Source organism: Acomys russatus, chromosome 26 (genome assembly GCF_903995435.1).
Source record: "Acomys russatus chromosome 26, mAcoRus1.1, whole genome shotgun sequence".
In the NCBI taxonomy this organism is placed as follows: domain Eukaryota; kingdom Metazoa; phylum Chordata; class Mammalia; order Rodentia; family Muridae; genus Acomys; species Acomys russatus.
The window spans coordinates 36,268,866-36,284,715 of NC_067162.1; the positions used below are offsets into that span (position 1 = coordinate 36,268,866).

Here is a 15,850-nt window from a genome sequence, read left to right on the forward strand (position 1 = left end):
CATCAGCCTTCCCAGCTTGGAGGCCACATCCATGTTTAATTCAAGGAGGACACTTTGGGTGTCCCAGACTGAAGTTCTCTCTAGAACCAAGTTTGATGTAGTCTGGAAGGTGAGGCTGTTTTGTGCAGTACCTTGGCTTATGAGCTTCCTCGTTGGTGTACAGAAGAGCCAGCAGGTACCTGGCACAAAGGACACTGCCACCTTACTCCCTGCAGGTCCCTTGATTTTCTTCTGAAGGACCTTTCTTTTACCCTTCTCAGACTCTTCACCACCACTCATCACTCGGGTGGGTGAGGGGCACACCTACCTTCCCATCCAGAGGAGCTCTCAGTCATCTTTGTGGGCTGCTTCTCATTTTTAAAATTTTATTAAATGTAGACTATTAGTCAAATGATTGGAAAAAAATCAATAGTGAAAAATAGTTCTTTAGGGATTTTTCTTGGTGCAGAGGTGCATACCCCACTGTACTTGCCTGTCACAGGGAACACTGTAGATTGGGGCCCACATGTCCCCACCCTGGCAATCCCTGGCACTCTCATCTGGCTCGGCTCCTCAGCTTCTCTGAGAAGGAATCCCACATCCTGCCTTGCTATAAATATGTACAAATCCCTGGACAGTTGAGGGCACCAGGCCCAAGGTAGAGCTGGGGTTACCTGTCCCCAAACCTGCAGGATATCCACTTCCAAGACGAATGCCTGGGTAGCTCAGACCACCACTGCCCACTCCCTAGCCTCCACATCCTAGTCCTCTGCTCAGGCAGCAGCCAGCTGGCCCAGGACCCGGCGGAACTGCTGAGTGCTGTGGCCCAGCTCCTTGACCCTGTCTACCATGTCCTGGGCAGCAGAGGGTGAGGGATACTGCAGGGCAGCAGCCTTGGTGGTGGCCACAATGCCACGCAGGAGGTCACACAGCAGGTTGCTATAGTGGGTCACCTGGCTGCGCACATCAGCTGCCTTTGCCTGCCGTGACAGCGTGTCCCCAATGAACACAAGCTTGTGTGCACTGAGGATGACAAACTTGCTGTGTGCCACAAAGATCTTGGGTGGCTGGTTGGTGGCCACTGCAGTGAAGAAGGCATCTACTGCATCTGTCAGTGTGGTCAGGTTGGCCTCACACTGCTCCAAGTAGAAGAGCAGCAGCTGTCGGTCTGAAGGTCCCAGGGCCCCTGTCCGCCCTGGCACCAGGGGCTGGGCTGGTGTCCAGTTGGCCAAGTCATGGTCTATGGGACGAGACACCTCCTGCTCCAGTCGCTCAAACTGTTTCAGCTGTGGGAGGCAGGACATGGTTAGGTTCTCAGGTGACAGACATGTGTAAACATCTGTACTCATCAGAGAACTGTTCAGCACAAGAAAGTGACCCATAGCGTCAGTAGCAGCATTACTGCCTGAAGACATGTTAGGGAGTGCATAGGATATGTCACCCCAACTCCTGAAACAATGGCACTCCACGGCCATACATGTTTACCTATTTTAGCTATTACTAGGGAGGGGTATTTTGCCACATATCTTGGCTGGCCTCAAACTTAGGACCCTTCTGCCTCTACCTCCCGAGTGCTGGGCTTCCCAGGAATGTGCCTGTAGTTAGGTGTTTCACGTGTTATGTGCCATACACACCCCAAGCAGGTGACACTGCTATTGACTTCCAGCATCACACCCATGATGCAGCTGCAAGGCCCACAATGAGTGGCCATGCTCAGGTTGGGCAGGTCGTTCCTTGCCTGCCTTTTCTACACCCAGAGGAGGGGTGGTGAGAGTTTTCATATTTACTTTGAGTTATTATCCTCAAAACTGAATGTCTTTAGTATTTTTCAGAAATGCTTTCTTACCCTGAGAAATGATTCAAAATATGAAGAAAGCTGTGGCTAAGCACAGCACTGTTATTTGTATGGAGAATTGGATACATTGTAAACATTCAACAATAGACATTATGTGGCCATAAAAGGGAGTTATGCACAATGTTTAATGCGGGGAATGCTGCAGACAGCAAAGTGTGACTGCTCAGTGCCACCTCGGGCAGGCACAGGGAGGCACGGCTTGTAGAGATTGGTGGGCAGCAGCTTGGTTCAGCTTCTGAGATGCCTAAGGCTGCCAGTGTTTGTTTTTGGTTTTTCTAAAAAAAAAAAAAAAAAATTTTTTTTTTTTAATTTTTAGGTTTTTCTAGACAGGGCTTCTCTGTGTAGCCTTGGCTGTCCTGAACTTGCTTTGTAGACCAGGCTGGCCTCGAACTCACAGCGATCCGCCTGCCTCTGCCTCCCAAGTGCTGGGACTAAAGGCGTGCGCCACCACGCCCTGCGCCTTCCTTGGTTTTTTTGAGACAGGGTTTCTCTGTGTAACAGTCCTGGCTGTCCTGGACTCATTTTGTAGACCAAGCTGGCCTCGAACTCAGAGATCTGCCTATCTCTGCCTCCTCTGCCAGTGTTTCTAATCCTACATTATCCTATGCTATCTACAATGTACACATTACTGACAGTAACCATTTGTGCTAATTTACTGCTGTGCCTGTAGTATGCTGAAGCATGCTAGTCAACTGCTAGTCTCAGCTCTCTGGTGAGAGCTTCAAAATAAGCCACATCAGACCAAGTGGGCAGTGCACACCTGTAGTCTCAGCTACTCAAGAGTCTGCAGAGACGTTCAAGATGAGCACCACAGTGAGACTGCCATCTTAAATAACTGGCCCTAAGACAGAATGCCACGACGTTGGGCACAGTCTGGCTGGGTAGAGGGCAAGCAGGGCTCTACCCCTGGAGGCTCTCACTGAGAGGTGACTACTGGGAGCCTCACCTGCTGCAGCTCCAGTTGGCCCTTTCCCTGCCGCATGATGTTGCCCTTTTCCAGCAGTTCCTTCTGGGTCTTCTCAAATTCCTCCTTCCCCTAGAGGAAAGAGACAAGGCCTGGACTGACAAGTCTCTTCTGGGACAGAAGCACCAACAGGTCCCATGGGTGCAAGGGCCAGGGAGCCACCAGGTGGCAGTGTAGGCACACCAGGCTTAGGAAGGTACCCATGCACAGGATGCACTCAGGCCACATGGCCATGGCCCTCCTGGGATGGCTCCCAGACCAGGCATCAAATCCAGATTCTGGGGCTGGAGAGATGGCTCAGATGTTAAGAGCACTGACTGCTGTTCCAGAGGTCCTGAGTTCAATTCCCAGCAACCACATGGTGGCCCAGGACCATCTGTAATGTGATCTGATGCCCTCTTCTGGCCTGCAGGGGTACAAGCAGACTGTATACATAATAGTAAATAAATCTTCCCCCCAAAAAAAAAAAAAAAAAAAGTTCTGCTTATTAAAAAAAAAAAAAAAAAAAAAAAAAAAAAAAAAAAATCCAGATTGTGCCCATGGCTCACAAATGAAAGGGCATGCAGGGTCTTCTCAGGGATCCACTCTCAGCCGCCTCCCCATTCCCCTTGTCTAGGCTCCCTAGACCCCAGTGTGTCTCTTTGGAATGCCTTACAGAATGGGCCCCAGAGAAGCCCATTCCCAGGGGAGCCATCCTGGTTGGCAATTCAAGCCCCAAGGACATAGCCTTATTGATATCTACAAAAATAGGGAAAGACACAGGGAGGGCACTAGGTTCACCAGTGACCAATCCTGGAGCCCAAATCTCCCTCTGACCACGAGAGCTCTCTGTGTGGGGTAAGAGGGGAAGCAGGTGGCAGTCAGAGCTCCTGGGCCTGGGCAGGTGGGCACTCACCTGCAGGTGGACGTAGTCGTAGTCCTCCATCCAGCCCCCTTCACTGTTCTCATACTGGCCATCTGGAGAGTCCTGGGAGGTGAACTTTGGAGGCGAGGGTAGAGGCCGTGACTGGATGCTGCTGGCTTTATCAGTAGGGTTGGGGTGTAGGGAGCTGCTGCCCTCAGGCCCTGGGCCAGGGGCTTTAGTCCGTCTGAAAAGCAGTGAGGCATTGCCATGCAAAAAGGAGGCCAGCTGCTTGGCATCCTCGGGCACAGCCCTTGAGCAGGCCACCAGGCGGTCCAGGTCTTCAAGGGTGAATCCTGGGCTTCCCCGGCCACTGTCCAGGACCTGACCATGGACCACCAGTGTCTGATACACATCCTCCATCTTCTGTAGCTGCCGGCTAAGCTTGGCGTGCAAGGTGCGGTCAGAAGTATGGGTGGCATTGCTCACAGCACTGCGGGCAAACTCCAGGAGCTCATGGACTGCCCCATGAACTGCAGCCACTGCAGCTTTCAGGTCCTGCACAGGAGGCTCCTGAGGCTCAGAGGTACTCCGCCAGCCCCCAGGGCCACTGGCACTACCCACCAGGTCCAGAAGGTGGGCTACGGTAGCACTCACACCCTGCTGCAGCCGAGCCAGGGACTCCACAGCAACCTCCAGCTCCAGGGGCTCCCGGCCTGGCACCACTACTTCCAAAGAAGATGCTGACTGGCTGCTGCGTGTGCTGCCTGTGCTAGAGGCCGACAGGCGCTTACCATCTGCCGGGGCCTCTCGTTCAGCTGGTGGCGGCACAGCATACACGCCATCATCCATTACACTCCCATCAGCCACCTCAGAAGGGAGCACCCGTTCACGAGGCACATCATACAATGTTCCAGGGCCAGGCCGTCGCAAACCAGGGGGCACATCATAGAGGTCAGGAGCAGGGGGCGGCACATCGTACACATCCTCAGCTGGTGGGGGGGAGTCAGGAGGAGGTGCAGCAAGGATCAATGGATGTCGGGTTGGGTCAAAGGGCTTGGGCTTGGCGAAGGCAGGGGGCACGTCGTATGTCTCCTCACGCTGCAGTGGGCCATCAGGCACATCCTTGCTCACAGAGGGAGGGACATCATACACCTAGGGACCAAGTGGCGGTTAAGGCTGTCATTCGTGTGCCCAGCCTTGGAGCTGAAGCAAGACCCAGCTGGGGCCCACAGCCAGCAGGGTTCTCAGCTATGACGACTATGACAAGTGCCTACCTCTGGGCCTGGATATTCATCAATAAGATGTGGAACTCCCTCACAGTATGAGGGCAGGTATATTAGGTGTGTAGTGCAGTTCTTAACCGCAGGCATGTAGGAGAGACTTGCTACCATATTGCCAATGCTGCCTGCATCTTCCCAACCTCCATCCCCTGACCTCTTCATCACTGATACTTTCCATTCTGTAGCAAGCCCTTAGCTGGGCTTTGTCCTGCATGATTGGCTACTGGTCCCTTTCACATCTGTAGTGTCCTAGTTTGGAAGAGAGTTTGTGTTCTCCTTGCTGGTACTTCTCAGAGCATACGTAATGAGGTCTGGCAATGGGCCATTTTCTGAACTCAGGAGGGCATTAAGCTTTCTTTTTTTAATTAATTAATTTTATGGCTGGATGTTTTGTTTGTATGTATGTCTGTGCACCACATGCATGTCTGATGCCAAGAGGTAAGAAAGATCACCTGGGACCGCAGTTACAGATGGCTGCCAGTGCCTTGACCACTGAGCCACCTCTCCAGCCTGGGCACTTAGTTTCTATATCTGTCCACAGACCAAGTAAGGGCAGATCTAGAGTCTGCAGACAGCAGTCCCAAGGCCAGGGCACACACAGCATTTGCTGACTCCTTACCGAATGATGGTTGGAGGGTGGCAGGCCTTTCTCCACACTAGGGGGCACGTCATACACGTCCAACAACGGGTCTCGGCCATTAGGGCCTTTGACTGCCATAGGCGGCGTGTCATATACCTGGAGGGCACAAAAGAAGGCGCAGTGGTAACTGTCAGGGATACCCGGTTTCATGGGGAAAGTAGAAATCCCCAAAAACCTACCAGGGCTGTGGCTGCTATACTACCCAGGCCCTGGATAGGCTAAGAAAATGCAGCTCACAGAGCAAGGCCCAGTCCCTGCTCTCCCCACCTCTGATGCCCAACACTTACCTCCTGGCCATACTGGCTGGGAAGGAGTCCTCGAACAGGGGGCACATCATAGATGTCCTGGGGACCTGGAGCCAGCAGGTGGCGTGGGGTGTCATACTCGTCCTGCTCTGTCTGGGAGGCCTCGTATACATAGCCCTGTCCTACTCGGGTAGGGACCACCACCTAAGAACAAAGAGCTGACTGCACCACTGGCCCTTGAAGCTAGCCCCTATGATGCACCCACAGGCCCACAGGAAACTCCTCTGAGAGGTGGGTGACACACACAGATAGTGATCAGGCTCTGCAAGGGTGGGCTTGGAGGCATGACATTTCATCCCCCGTGTGCTTCCTTTCTGGAGTAAAATGCAGAAATAATTAGACCCCTAGGTTTTGTTTAGAGCTGTCTGGTTATGGGCCATGACACCTGTCTCTACAGCTGGATGCCCCAGGAGAGTCCACAGAATCGGGTGCAAGCATGGCTGTACACAGGTGACAAAATGGAAGAGGAAGAGTAAAAGGCCTGGCTCCAGAGGCAGTAGACAAGGGGCCAGTCTGCACTGGGGTCCTGAGCACAGCAGGACCACAGGCCACATGTAAGGTTCCCTGTGTCACTCCTGTTGACACCTCTTAGCTACCCTGCCTCACACAGTTCTGCTAAGCAAGAGAATGACCAGATCGCCATCACTTCCAGACTCCGGAGGCAGAGGAAGTAGCCTGCAAAGGCAGCAAGTAACCCTCCCTTGCCCACATCATAGCTCAGTGGGACTCCTGAGCATACAAGGACTTCAGAGGTAACTCCTGAAAAGATTCACATGGCTAGGATGTAAGGTCAGCTACATAGCAAAGGAATTCTAACTGGAAGCACAATCCCACGCTCTCTGACTCCCACCTATAGCTGCCCTGCCCACCTGAAGGTTAAGGTCTCAGAGGAAGCCGCTGGTCAAGAACGAGCCAGCCACTTCCTCCCCAGGGCCCTGACCCTGGATCCATGGCAGTGGGGAAAGCTGTGGCTGCACATGAGAGTAGGCAGGGGTCAGGGTGTGCTTCGGGATGCTCATATTGTAACCCCCAGACCATGCTGTCCCCTTATAGCAGCACTCAGCCTGGGAGGAATGGAAGCATGCCAGGCAGCCTCCCCTCTACAAGATTCTCCAGCCAGGCTCAGAGTGACCTCCCCCATGGGGCTCCCTGTTCAGCCTTCTTCACAGAAAGGCCTTTTGTTTTCTAATCAAAGGGGATGTCTGGGACAGGGTTGACTCAGGGCCTCCACACACATACCCTCCCTCCTTCAGGCTCAACACCCTAGAACTCAACCCAAGCATCAACGGGCATGCACCAGTGCCATGCCCCACCCCCACCCCCGCAGGATACAGGGGCACTCAGCAGACACAGACCTGACAACCTCCTAGGCAGTACATTCGAGCTAGGCAGTTGACACCCAGGCCAGCTGGGCCTTCTGGGCTGCTTCTGGCAGGCCGCCTGGTAGGCTGGTGTGTGCCACTAGAGCAGCTTCAGGGTCTCCTCTGTGGGGCGTCCCCACCCACCAATAATAGTGCCTGGGGGCAGAGTTGCAGCTGCCTCTCCAGACTCATCTCCCTGCTCAGGCCCCAGACTTGAGTCTCCTCCAAGGCTATTTTTAGATGTTGGAACCTGCCCATGGCAACACAGACTGGAACTAGAGGGACGTGGCAGGTTAGAGAAGCCTGTGGCAAAGCCTGAGGCTTCTCTAGGCCCAAAGCCTCCTAGGTGAGAATTCAAACTCCAAAGGGGCAGACAGTGTATGCCTCAGACAGAGGCAGTCCAGGCCTCAGTACAGAGGGCACCTCTGCCTTGTTAGCACCCATCCAGGCCTCATGTAGATAGGGCTGTAAGCACAGGTCAGAGGGTCTCACTACCAGAACCATAGTGGCCAGTCCTAAAGCTAAAGGGCAGCTCCAATTCCTACACCTCAGTCAGGTGACAATAAGCAGCTATATTGGCTAGCAAATGTTTCTCTACTGCTCTATAGAGAAAGCAGGGGAAAAGAGAAGCTCATTAGGGACACAGACTCATCAGAGAGCTGTTGAGCCCTGCTAATCACAGGCTACACTGTTTTGCACCTGATGCCCCATTAGCAGGTCCTGGAGGGAGAGACAGTCAGAGACACAGACACACACATTAAGGTGTGCTGGAGAAGGCTATTTTTCTCTCTGCTCTTTACCTCCCTGAAAGTTTGAAGGAAAAAGAGATTGAATCCAGAAGCATAGCCCAGCTAGTCAGTCTTAATGGGGCTGAAACTTCCAGAGCAGGCCAGGCTCTACAGGGACCGAGGCAGAGATCCAAGCAGCAGTTAAGCAGGAGGAACAAAGACGAGGAGTCCCTCTTGGCTGTTCATTCTGTGTTGGGGCCCCACCCCTCCAGACAGCTTGGCTGCTTGTCTCCCCTCCTGTAAAGTGGGCGTCTTGCTAGCCTAGGCCGGCTGCTGGCTTAGTTGTTCACAGTCTAGATCTCCTCCCATAGAGAAGCTGCCCTTACTCCTCTGGGAACAGAGCACCACAGGAGTATCATCGGGCCAAGACAGGTAGGTGCCTACCGCACCGCCTTTACTGGCCACAAGTGCTGCTTCCCTGACAAATACACCTTAGTTCATACGTACTCCCCAGCCCCGCAAGCTGTAGTTCCTGACCCAGAAATGCTCCTTTGGAAGTGGCCTTGCTCAGGTAGATGTCTTCTCTACATGTTTAGAGCCTCTGGACCCTGGGCCACTCTTCCAGTGGTGCGAGCTCTCCTGGCCCTACCCTCATCAGTTTTTCCCACTGATTCGACAAGCTACAGCATTATCTCCTCAGTCCCTGGAACATTGGGGGGTTTTGTTTGTTTGTCTTTTGGGTTTTTTGGTTTGGTTTGGTTTGGTTTGGTTTTTCAAGATAGTTTCTCTGTGTAATAGCCCTGGCTGCCCTGGAACTCTCTTTGAAGCCAGCCTGATCTACAGAGGGAATTCCAGGACAGCGGAGGTTACAGAGAAACCTTATCTCAAAAACAAGCAAAATGTTTTAAAAACAGGTGGGAGTGGGGGCCCTAGAGAAATGGTTCAGAGGTTTAAAGTGCTTGTTGCTCTGGCAGAGGACCCAGATTTGGTTCCCAGCACCACATCAAGCAATTTATAATTCCTGTAACTTCAATCTTCTTTTGGCCTCCATGGGCTGTTTCTACCAAGGCCTCTGGGGCACCTGTCTAGCCATTAAGGCCTTCTAGGGAACAACAGATGAAAGCATGGAGAAGATGTGGGAAGCTGGGCATGGCAACTCTAGCCTCAACATCTGGAGGACAGGCCCAGGAACTCCACTCCCCAGTTTTGTTGTTGTTTTTTTTTGTTTGTTTTTTCGAGACAGGGTTTCTCTGTGTAGCCCTGGTTGTCCTGGAACTCAGTTTGTAGATCAGGCTGTCCTGGAACTCACAGAGATTTGCCTGTTTCTGCTTCCTGAGTATTGGGATTAAAGGTGTGTGCCACCACGCCTGGCCCATTCCTAGTTCTTAAAGGCCTCTGGTACAGGAAAACAGGCCAACACAAATGTAAGAAGTGCTTCCTGATTTGGTATGAAGCCAAGGGCCTCTCCTACTTCAGTTTTGCTTATGCCATGAGCATAGGGGCAGAAGGTTGCAGGGGGAACTGAGGACCCAGACACAGCCTGGAGCCTTTGCAAAGGTCCTGGCTCACAGAGACGGAATTGGTCAGAACGACTCCTGAAGGCCTGTGGGAGCCCCTGAGCACAAGGTAGCTTCCCTTACCATCATGGGGCCAGTGAGGGTTAGATCTGTCAGAGGCCTGCTGCTTCTACCTTAGGGAAGTCCCTCTAAGTGGCACACACCGGACAGAGCTCATAGCCTAGCCTCCCAGGCAGCTGGGTGAGGCAAAGGTCAACATGCAACATAAATAACCTCCAAGAAAGTGCTTTAGGAAACCTGTAGTCTCTTTTGTCCCCTCCTCCTCTTCCTGTTGGCCTGAAGGCAGACCAAATGGTTGGATCTCAAGCAGCCCCATGTTGATCCTAACCTGATTACCTCTAGATGCAATTTGTTTTGTTTTTTTGAGACAGGGTTTCTCTGTTTTGCAGAGCCCTGGCTGTCCTGGACTCTCTTTGTAGACCAGGCTGGCCTTGAACCAACAGAGATGTGCTTGCTTCTCTGCCTCCCCAGTGCTGGGATTACAGGCATGCACCACCACACTTGGCCTCTAGATGCAATTTGTAAGAGACATGCTCTTCTCTTCCCCTTCCCCGCCCCAAGACAGGGTTTCTGTGTAGCCTTGGCTGTCCAGGACTCTCTTTGTAGACCAGGCTGGCCTTGAACTCACAGAACTCCATCTGCCTCTGCCTCAACATCTGGAAGGCAGGCCCAGGAACTGAGTGCTGAGATTAAAGGTGTGCGCCACCACGCCTGGCTCGCTCTTCTCGTGTCTCCCGTGTTGTCACCCTGACAACCACCCTCTCCTGCCCCACAGGCTTTATGTCCTGCAGTACTTTCCATTTGTGCCAGCACAAACAGACCTCATCATGGGGGGCGGGGGGGTCAGGTTCTTCCTACTCTAAAGTCTTCACCTTCAGCTTGGGTATCAGGCCCCTGAGACTGCCCCTGGCCTGCTGCTCTGGCTTTTCCCGATCTCCAGGAACACAGGTCACTCCTCCATAACTCTAGACCCAGCACAGGCTGTGACCTGTGGTTAACACTCTCCAATTCAGGGCAGCCTCCATGGACAGCTCAATGTCCCTTACACACCCACCCGCACAGATAAATGGATGCATTTATCCAGATACCTCCCTCCTTGAGCTCTGACCATATACACAGTGACACTGCACTGTGGGCACTCTGGTGGTCAGGGCCTAGGCTAACCCCATGGGGTTTCACAGGAAGTTGGCCTTACCTTTGCTGGTGGCTTTGTTCCTTCCCATGTGCGGGTGTCCAAAGATGGAGGGACTTGGTAGATGTCATGCCCCATGCCAGCGGAAGGTGGCACCTGGTAAATGTCCTGGGCTGGACTTCCAGGCCCGGGGGGTACCTGGTAAAGGTCTGCGGCTGGGCTGGGAAATGAGTGATGAGGTGTTTGCTTTGAGAATGTGGATGTCTGTTTGGCTGGGGGTGACTGGAACTGTGGGTTGGCCCCAGGGGCTTGGTAGAGACTTTGCTGAGCCTTGCTGGGGGTGGGTACCAGGTATACGTTGTCAGATTGGGGCTGGTAGGCAGTGGGGAGCATGGAACTGTACTGGGAAGCTGGGGGTACGGGGGTATGGATACCCTGGGGGAGGCTGGGCTGGGGCGGGGGTGGGGTGGCAGGTGGGCCTGGTCCGGGCCCTGCTGGCTTCTTGTCATACATTCCAACCAGGATCTTGAGGCGGTTACCAGGCACAATGCCCTGGCGCCCATGCAGTGAGCAGAGCCACCAGCCATCCAGGCCTTGTGTGTCCCTCTCCAGCACTGTCATGATGTCACCCTTTCGGAAGGAGAGCTCATCTGGAGATTCAGCTACGTTGTCATAGAGGGCTTTAGCCAGCACATTCTGGAGAGAGAAGACACAGGGGGACATGTAGGCAGGAGGATGGCCACAAGCCTCACCTAGCTCCCATCCAGTCCAGAATCAGTAAGACTCAGTGAGTGACATATGGCAACAGCAGAGGGCCTTTGCTCTCATTGTCTCTGCTTGTCCTCTGGCAGCAGAGTGGAACTGACCCCAGTATATCTTTCCGCTGAGCTGGGGCCCTTCAAATGCTTGCTGACAGCAGCTGCTATTGGCTGTCACCAACACTTCAGAGATGGCTCTCAAAGTGTTACTAGAAATCGTTCCTAAGGCTGTAGAGATGGCTCAGCAATTAGAAGGGAGCTTCCTGCTGTCGGAGAGGAGCTGAATTTGGTTTCCAGCACTGATAGCAGCTGGCTCACAACCCAGATCCAGGAGATGCAATGCTCTCTTCTGGACACTGTAGGTGCTTGAACTCACTTGTACATGTATGCAGACACATACACACCACACATGTGTCTATAAAATAATGAAATAAAATCTTTTAAAGACCCCTGAAGTCATGTGACAGTCTGTAGCAGAAAAGTCTAATGACTACGGCAATACAGCCACTAGGTTGGCTGCAATAGAGAAACTAATTTGACAAAACCACAATTTCTTTTATTTTTAGTTTTTCGAGACAGGGTTTCTGTGTAGCCTTGGCCATCCTAAAACTCACTTGTAGACATCAAACTGGTCTCAAACTCAGAGATCTGTCTGCCTCTGCTTCCAGAGTTGCTGGGATTAAGGTGTGTGCTACCATTGCCCAGTAACAACAGTTTCTTAAGATAAAAATACTGTGTATGTGTGTGTATATGTGTGTGTGAAGGGGGTGGCATTTTCCCAAGTTCATCTACCAAAAAGCCAATAATTACGGAGAAACTTAAAATGTGTCCCTTAAGCTGAGAAGTAAGGTGTCTTCCCACTCTAGTTCCACGGCTCAGACCCTGTGTCCAGGGCACTGCAGTTGTCCTAGAGTGAGACAATGATGGGGCAGGGAGGAATGCACACCTCACAGGGGACAAATGCTCACTGTCTGCAGGTCACACGAGCATCTTTGTAAGTATTCCAATGAGAGGAATCAGCAACAGATGAAAATGTCACAGCAAACAGAGAACAAGAGAAGTTACCTGTGAGCTTGCCACACACATGCCTTGCACAAGACTGGAGAGGACAAAATGTTTTTACTCAAGTAAAAACTTGAACAGAAGGAAAATGTACCAAGTGCTGGGTGGGATGACCTAACACTGTGCGATGTTCATTTGCCCACACTTTCTTAGCACAGCAGCTTGCTCTTCTTCCACGGTATGTTTCGGTGGTTTCAGTTATCTGTGGCCAACCATGGCCCAAAAATATTAAATGAAAAATTCCAGAAATAATTGATAAGGTTTCAGTTATAGGCCATTCTGAAAAGTACAATGAACTCTCTTGCTACTGTGCTCCACCACTCCAGGACCAGTGCATCCATCCTGTATGTGTTCAAATAAACTCTATTGGAATGCCCCCAAAACACACGAGCAGCAATTCTTATATAGTTCAAATTCGCCAAAGAGAAGCTATAAAGGTGCTTCTATTAAGTGAAAAGGTGAAAATTAGTAATTTATACTTTGTGAGGGACGCATCACTTAACTTTTATTACAATTATTATATTATTTTTATTAATCTCTTACCACACCACATTTATAAAATAAACTATTACAGATAAAAGCCAAGGATGGCACTCGGGAGGCAGAAGCAGGTGGATGGCTTTGAGTTCGAGGCCAGCCTGGTCTACAAAGTGAGTCCAGGACAGCCAAGGCTACACAGAGAAACTGTCTCAAAAAACCAAAACAAACAGCCAGGGATGGCAGTGCACTCCTTTAATCCCAGCACTTGTGAGGCAGAAGCAGTAGGCAGAGGCCAGCCTGGTCTACATAGCGAGTTCCAGGTCAACCAGGGATACATAGTAAAGACCATGTCTCAGACAAAAAGAAACAAACAGAAAAAAAAAAAAAAACCCTATTATAGACAAACACATACTGGAAAAAACCCACAGTATACAGTGTTCAATACTAATCTGTGGTTTGGGGCATTCTTTGGGACTCTTGAAAAGCACTCTAGAGACTGAGGGGACAATAATGTGAACTCAGTATAATTTAACAGTGGATCAGAATAATTCATTATGATCAAAGTGCTCTAGGGCTTTAAAAAAAATTTTTTTTTTCTCTTTTGAGACAGTTTCTCTGTGTTAGCCTTGGCTGTCCTGGACTCGTTTTGTACACCAAGCTGGCCTCGAACTCACAGCGATCTGCCTGCCTCTGCGTCCTGAGTGCTGGGATTAAAGGCGTGCACCACCTCACCTGGCTTAATTTCATCTTTGAGGAATTCTTTTTATTTTCTTTTTTTCTTTTTTGTTTTTCGAGACAGGGTTCTTCTATGTAGCCTTGGCTGTCCTGGATTCTCTTTGTAGACCAGGCTGGCCTCGAACTCACAGTGATCCGCCTGCCTCTGCCTCCCAAGTTCTGGAATTAAAGGTGTGCGCCACCACGCCTGGCCAAACAAGCCATTTATAAAAGGTACAAGGCATTCCTTCCTTGCTATGAGGACAACTCTAAGCAGGGATGGGGCAGGACAAGGCTGGAAAGCAATGGGGAAAGGCTACAACTACACAGCAGGCAAAGGTAGGAAACTCATGTGTAGGAAAGCAGCAAATGCAGACACTGACCTGGCATTACCGACCACCAATCAGAAATCAAACACAAAAGGCCTAGTGCTATGGCAAGAAAAAGTTACTAGGAATTTGGGAGAGTTCATACAATTAAAAAGGAAAAGATAGTATCAACAGAAAACCTACAATATATAGAGGTCGCCCAAGGGAAATCAAATGGCCAAGACCTGCTGATGGATGCTCAGAGTCCATCAAGTAGAGACACAGAAGGATCATGCCATAGTGTCCTTCAGGTGTCCTGGTATTCAGTGAAGTGGTGCAGGCAGGAGTAGTATTCACAAGTTTTACTGCTCTCAGGAGTACTCAGCACCAGGGTGCTTGCCTGTCACATGAGGCCCACCTGTGTTGACCATGGGGCAATGAGGAGGTAAAGGTGAGTCAGACCTGCCATTTGCAGTTAGAGTAAGAGACAGATGGGCTATGGCCCAGAACTTTATTATTATTATTATTATTATTATTATTTTTTTTTTTTGGTTTTTCGAGACAGGTTTTCTCTGTGTAGCCTTGTCTGTCCTGGACTCACTTTGTAGACCAGGCTGGCCTCGAACTCACAGTGATCCGCCTGCCTCTGCCTCCCGAGTGCTGGGATTTGGCCCAGAACTTTAAAGCTAGAAGCATCTACAAAGCAATACCCTTTATATGTCAATGACAAGTATCCCGGACAGATCCCAGACATATTACTAACGTGAGTGCTTCTGGGGCCCAGGAGCCAAGTAACCTGTGCTGGGGCTATGTGACTCGAGACAGAAGGACAACAGTATAGGAGACAGCGAAGAAGGCACAAGAACCAAATGGGGAGGCTCCAACACTGCCACTGTAACTTCAGCAATCCTGTTACTGCCTCCTTGCCTAGGAACTGGGCTTAGAGACTGCAGAGGGCAGGAGCAAGGAAGGAGCCTGGACTGGGCGTGGCTGGGAGATCTTCTGTGCTAGAACAGCAGAAGACCGGCTGTCTCAGCAGAGGCTGACTGAGACCCATTGGGCACTCAAAAAGGTCATATGCACCGCTCTGGCCTCCAGCCAAACATCAATTCTGGGTGACTTGCAAGGGCCCTCTTAAGTCTGAGGACACAGAGAAATCTAGACTTGAAATGGGACCTGGGCTCTGGCTACTTGCTGTGTGGCCTTGCCTACTTAAGACCCACGAAGTAAAACCATCCTCTGGCCAAGCTGGTGGTACACAACCTGCAATCAAACCAATGTACAAAACCCACCACCATCCCCTGGACCTCAACTCCTTCAGGGAACCAATTAGGAGCTGGAATGGAATTCCAGACAGCAGGAAGGGCCATGCGCCTGGACAGAAATCCAAAGTGGGAAGCCAGGCTCTGAGGCAGAGGTGTCCCAGAGGGCCTGGTGCACTGACAGGTAAGGAGCATTGGATGGAGGAGGGCCCTAGGAATCACCAGACCCAGAAAAGGCCGGGGCAGAGGAGCTAGGGAGGCAAAAAGAACAAGGCATAGGAAGGAGCCAGGCAAGCAGGCAGCCTATGGAGGGCAGAGTCCCTGAAACTGCCACAGCCCCCGAATGCTGCTCACACCAGTTACAGAAGAATTAAAGTGCACAGAATAAGCTGGGCATAGAGTAGTTCAGCACTCAGGAAGCTGAGGCAGGAGGACTCTTAGAGTTAAGTCACTTTGGTCCACAATAAAACGTCATTTGAAAATTAAAAATAAGGTGTCAGAATACTACTGAAAATATTCCAGACAACAGACGTAGATACTCTCCCTTCTTATTTACAGGATTTTTCAACTTGTATTTAATAAATACTTATTTTGAAGTTGA

General features: G+C 51.1%; 1 protein-coding gene across 4 annotated transcripts in view; it reads right to left on the minus strand.

Annotated features, from left to right (window-relative positions):
• Nucleotides 1-309: 309 nt before the first annotated feature.
• Bcar1 (BCAR1 scaffold protein, Cas family member) overlaps nt 310-15,850 on the minus strand; it is a 37,195-nt gene continuing 21,654 nt past the window's right edge. For 3 of the 4 annotated variants that reach the window (XM_051169339.1, XM_051169340.1, XM_051169341.1), the window contains exons 2-7: nt 10,729-11,361; nt 5,850-6,011; nt 5,542-5,658; nt 3,694-4,794; nt 2,781-2,870; nt 310-1,265 (exon numbers count right to left, since the gene is read on the minus strand). In XM_051169339.1, the coding sequence (XP_051025296.1) occupies nt 753-1,265; nt 2,781-2,870; nt 3,694-4,794; nt 5,542-5,658; nt 5,850-6,011; nt 10,729-11,361 (2,616 nt within the window). In that variant the 3' untranslated portion in view covers nt 310-752. The remainder of the gene's footprint in view (nt 1,266-2,780; nt 2,871-3,693; nt 4,795-5,541; nt 5,659-5,849; nt 6,012-10,728; nt 11,362-15,850) is intronic. The other variant, XM_051169342.1, reaches the window with a different exon arrangement.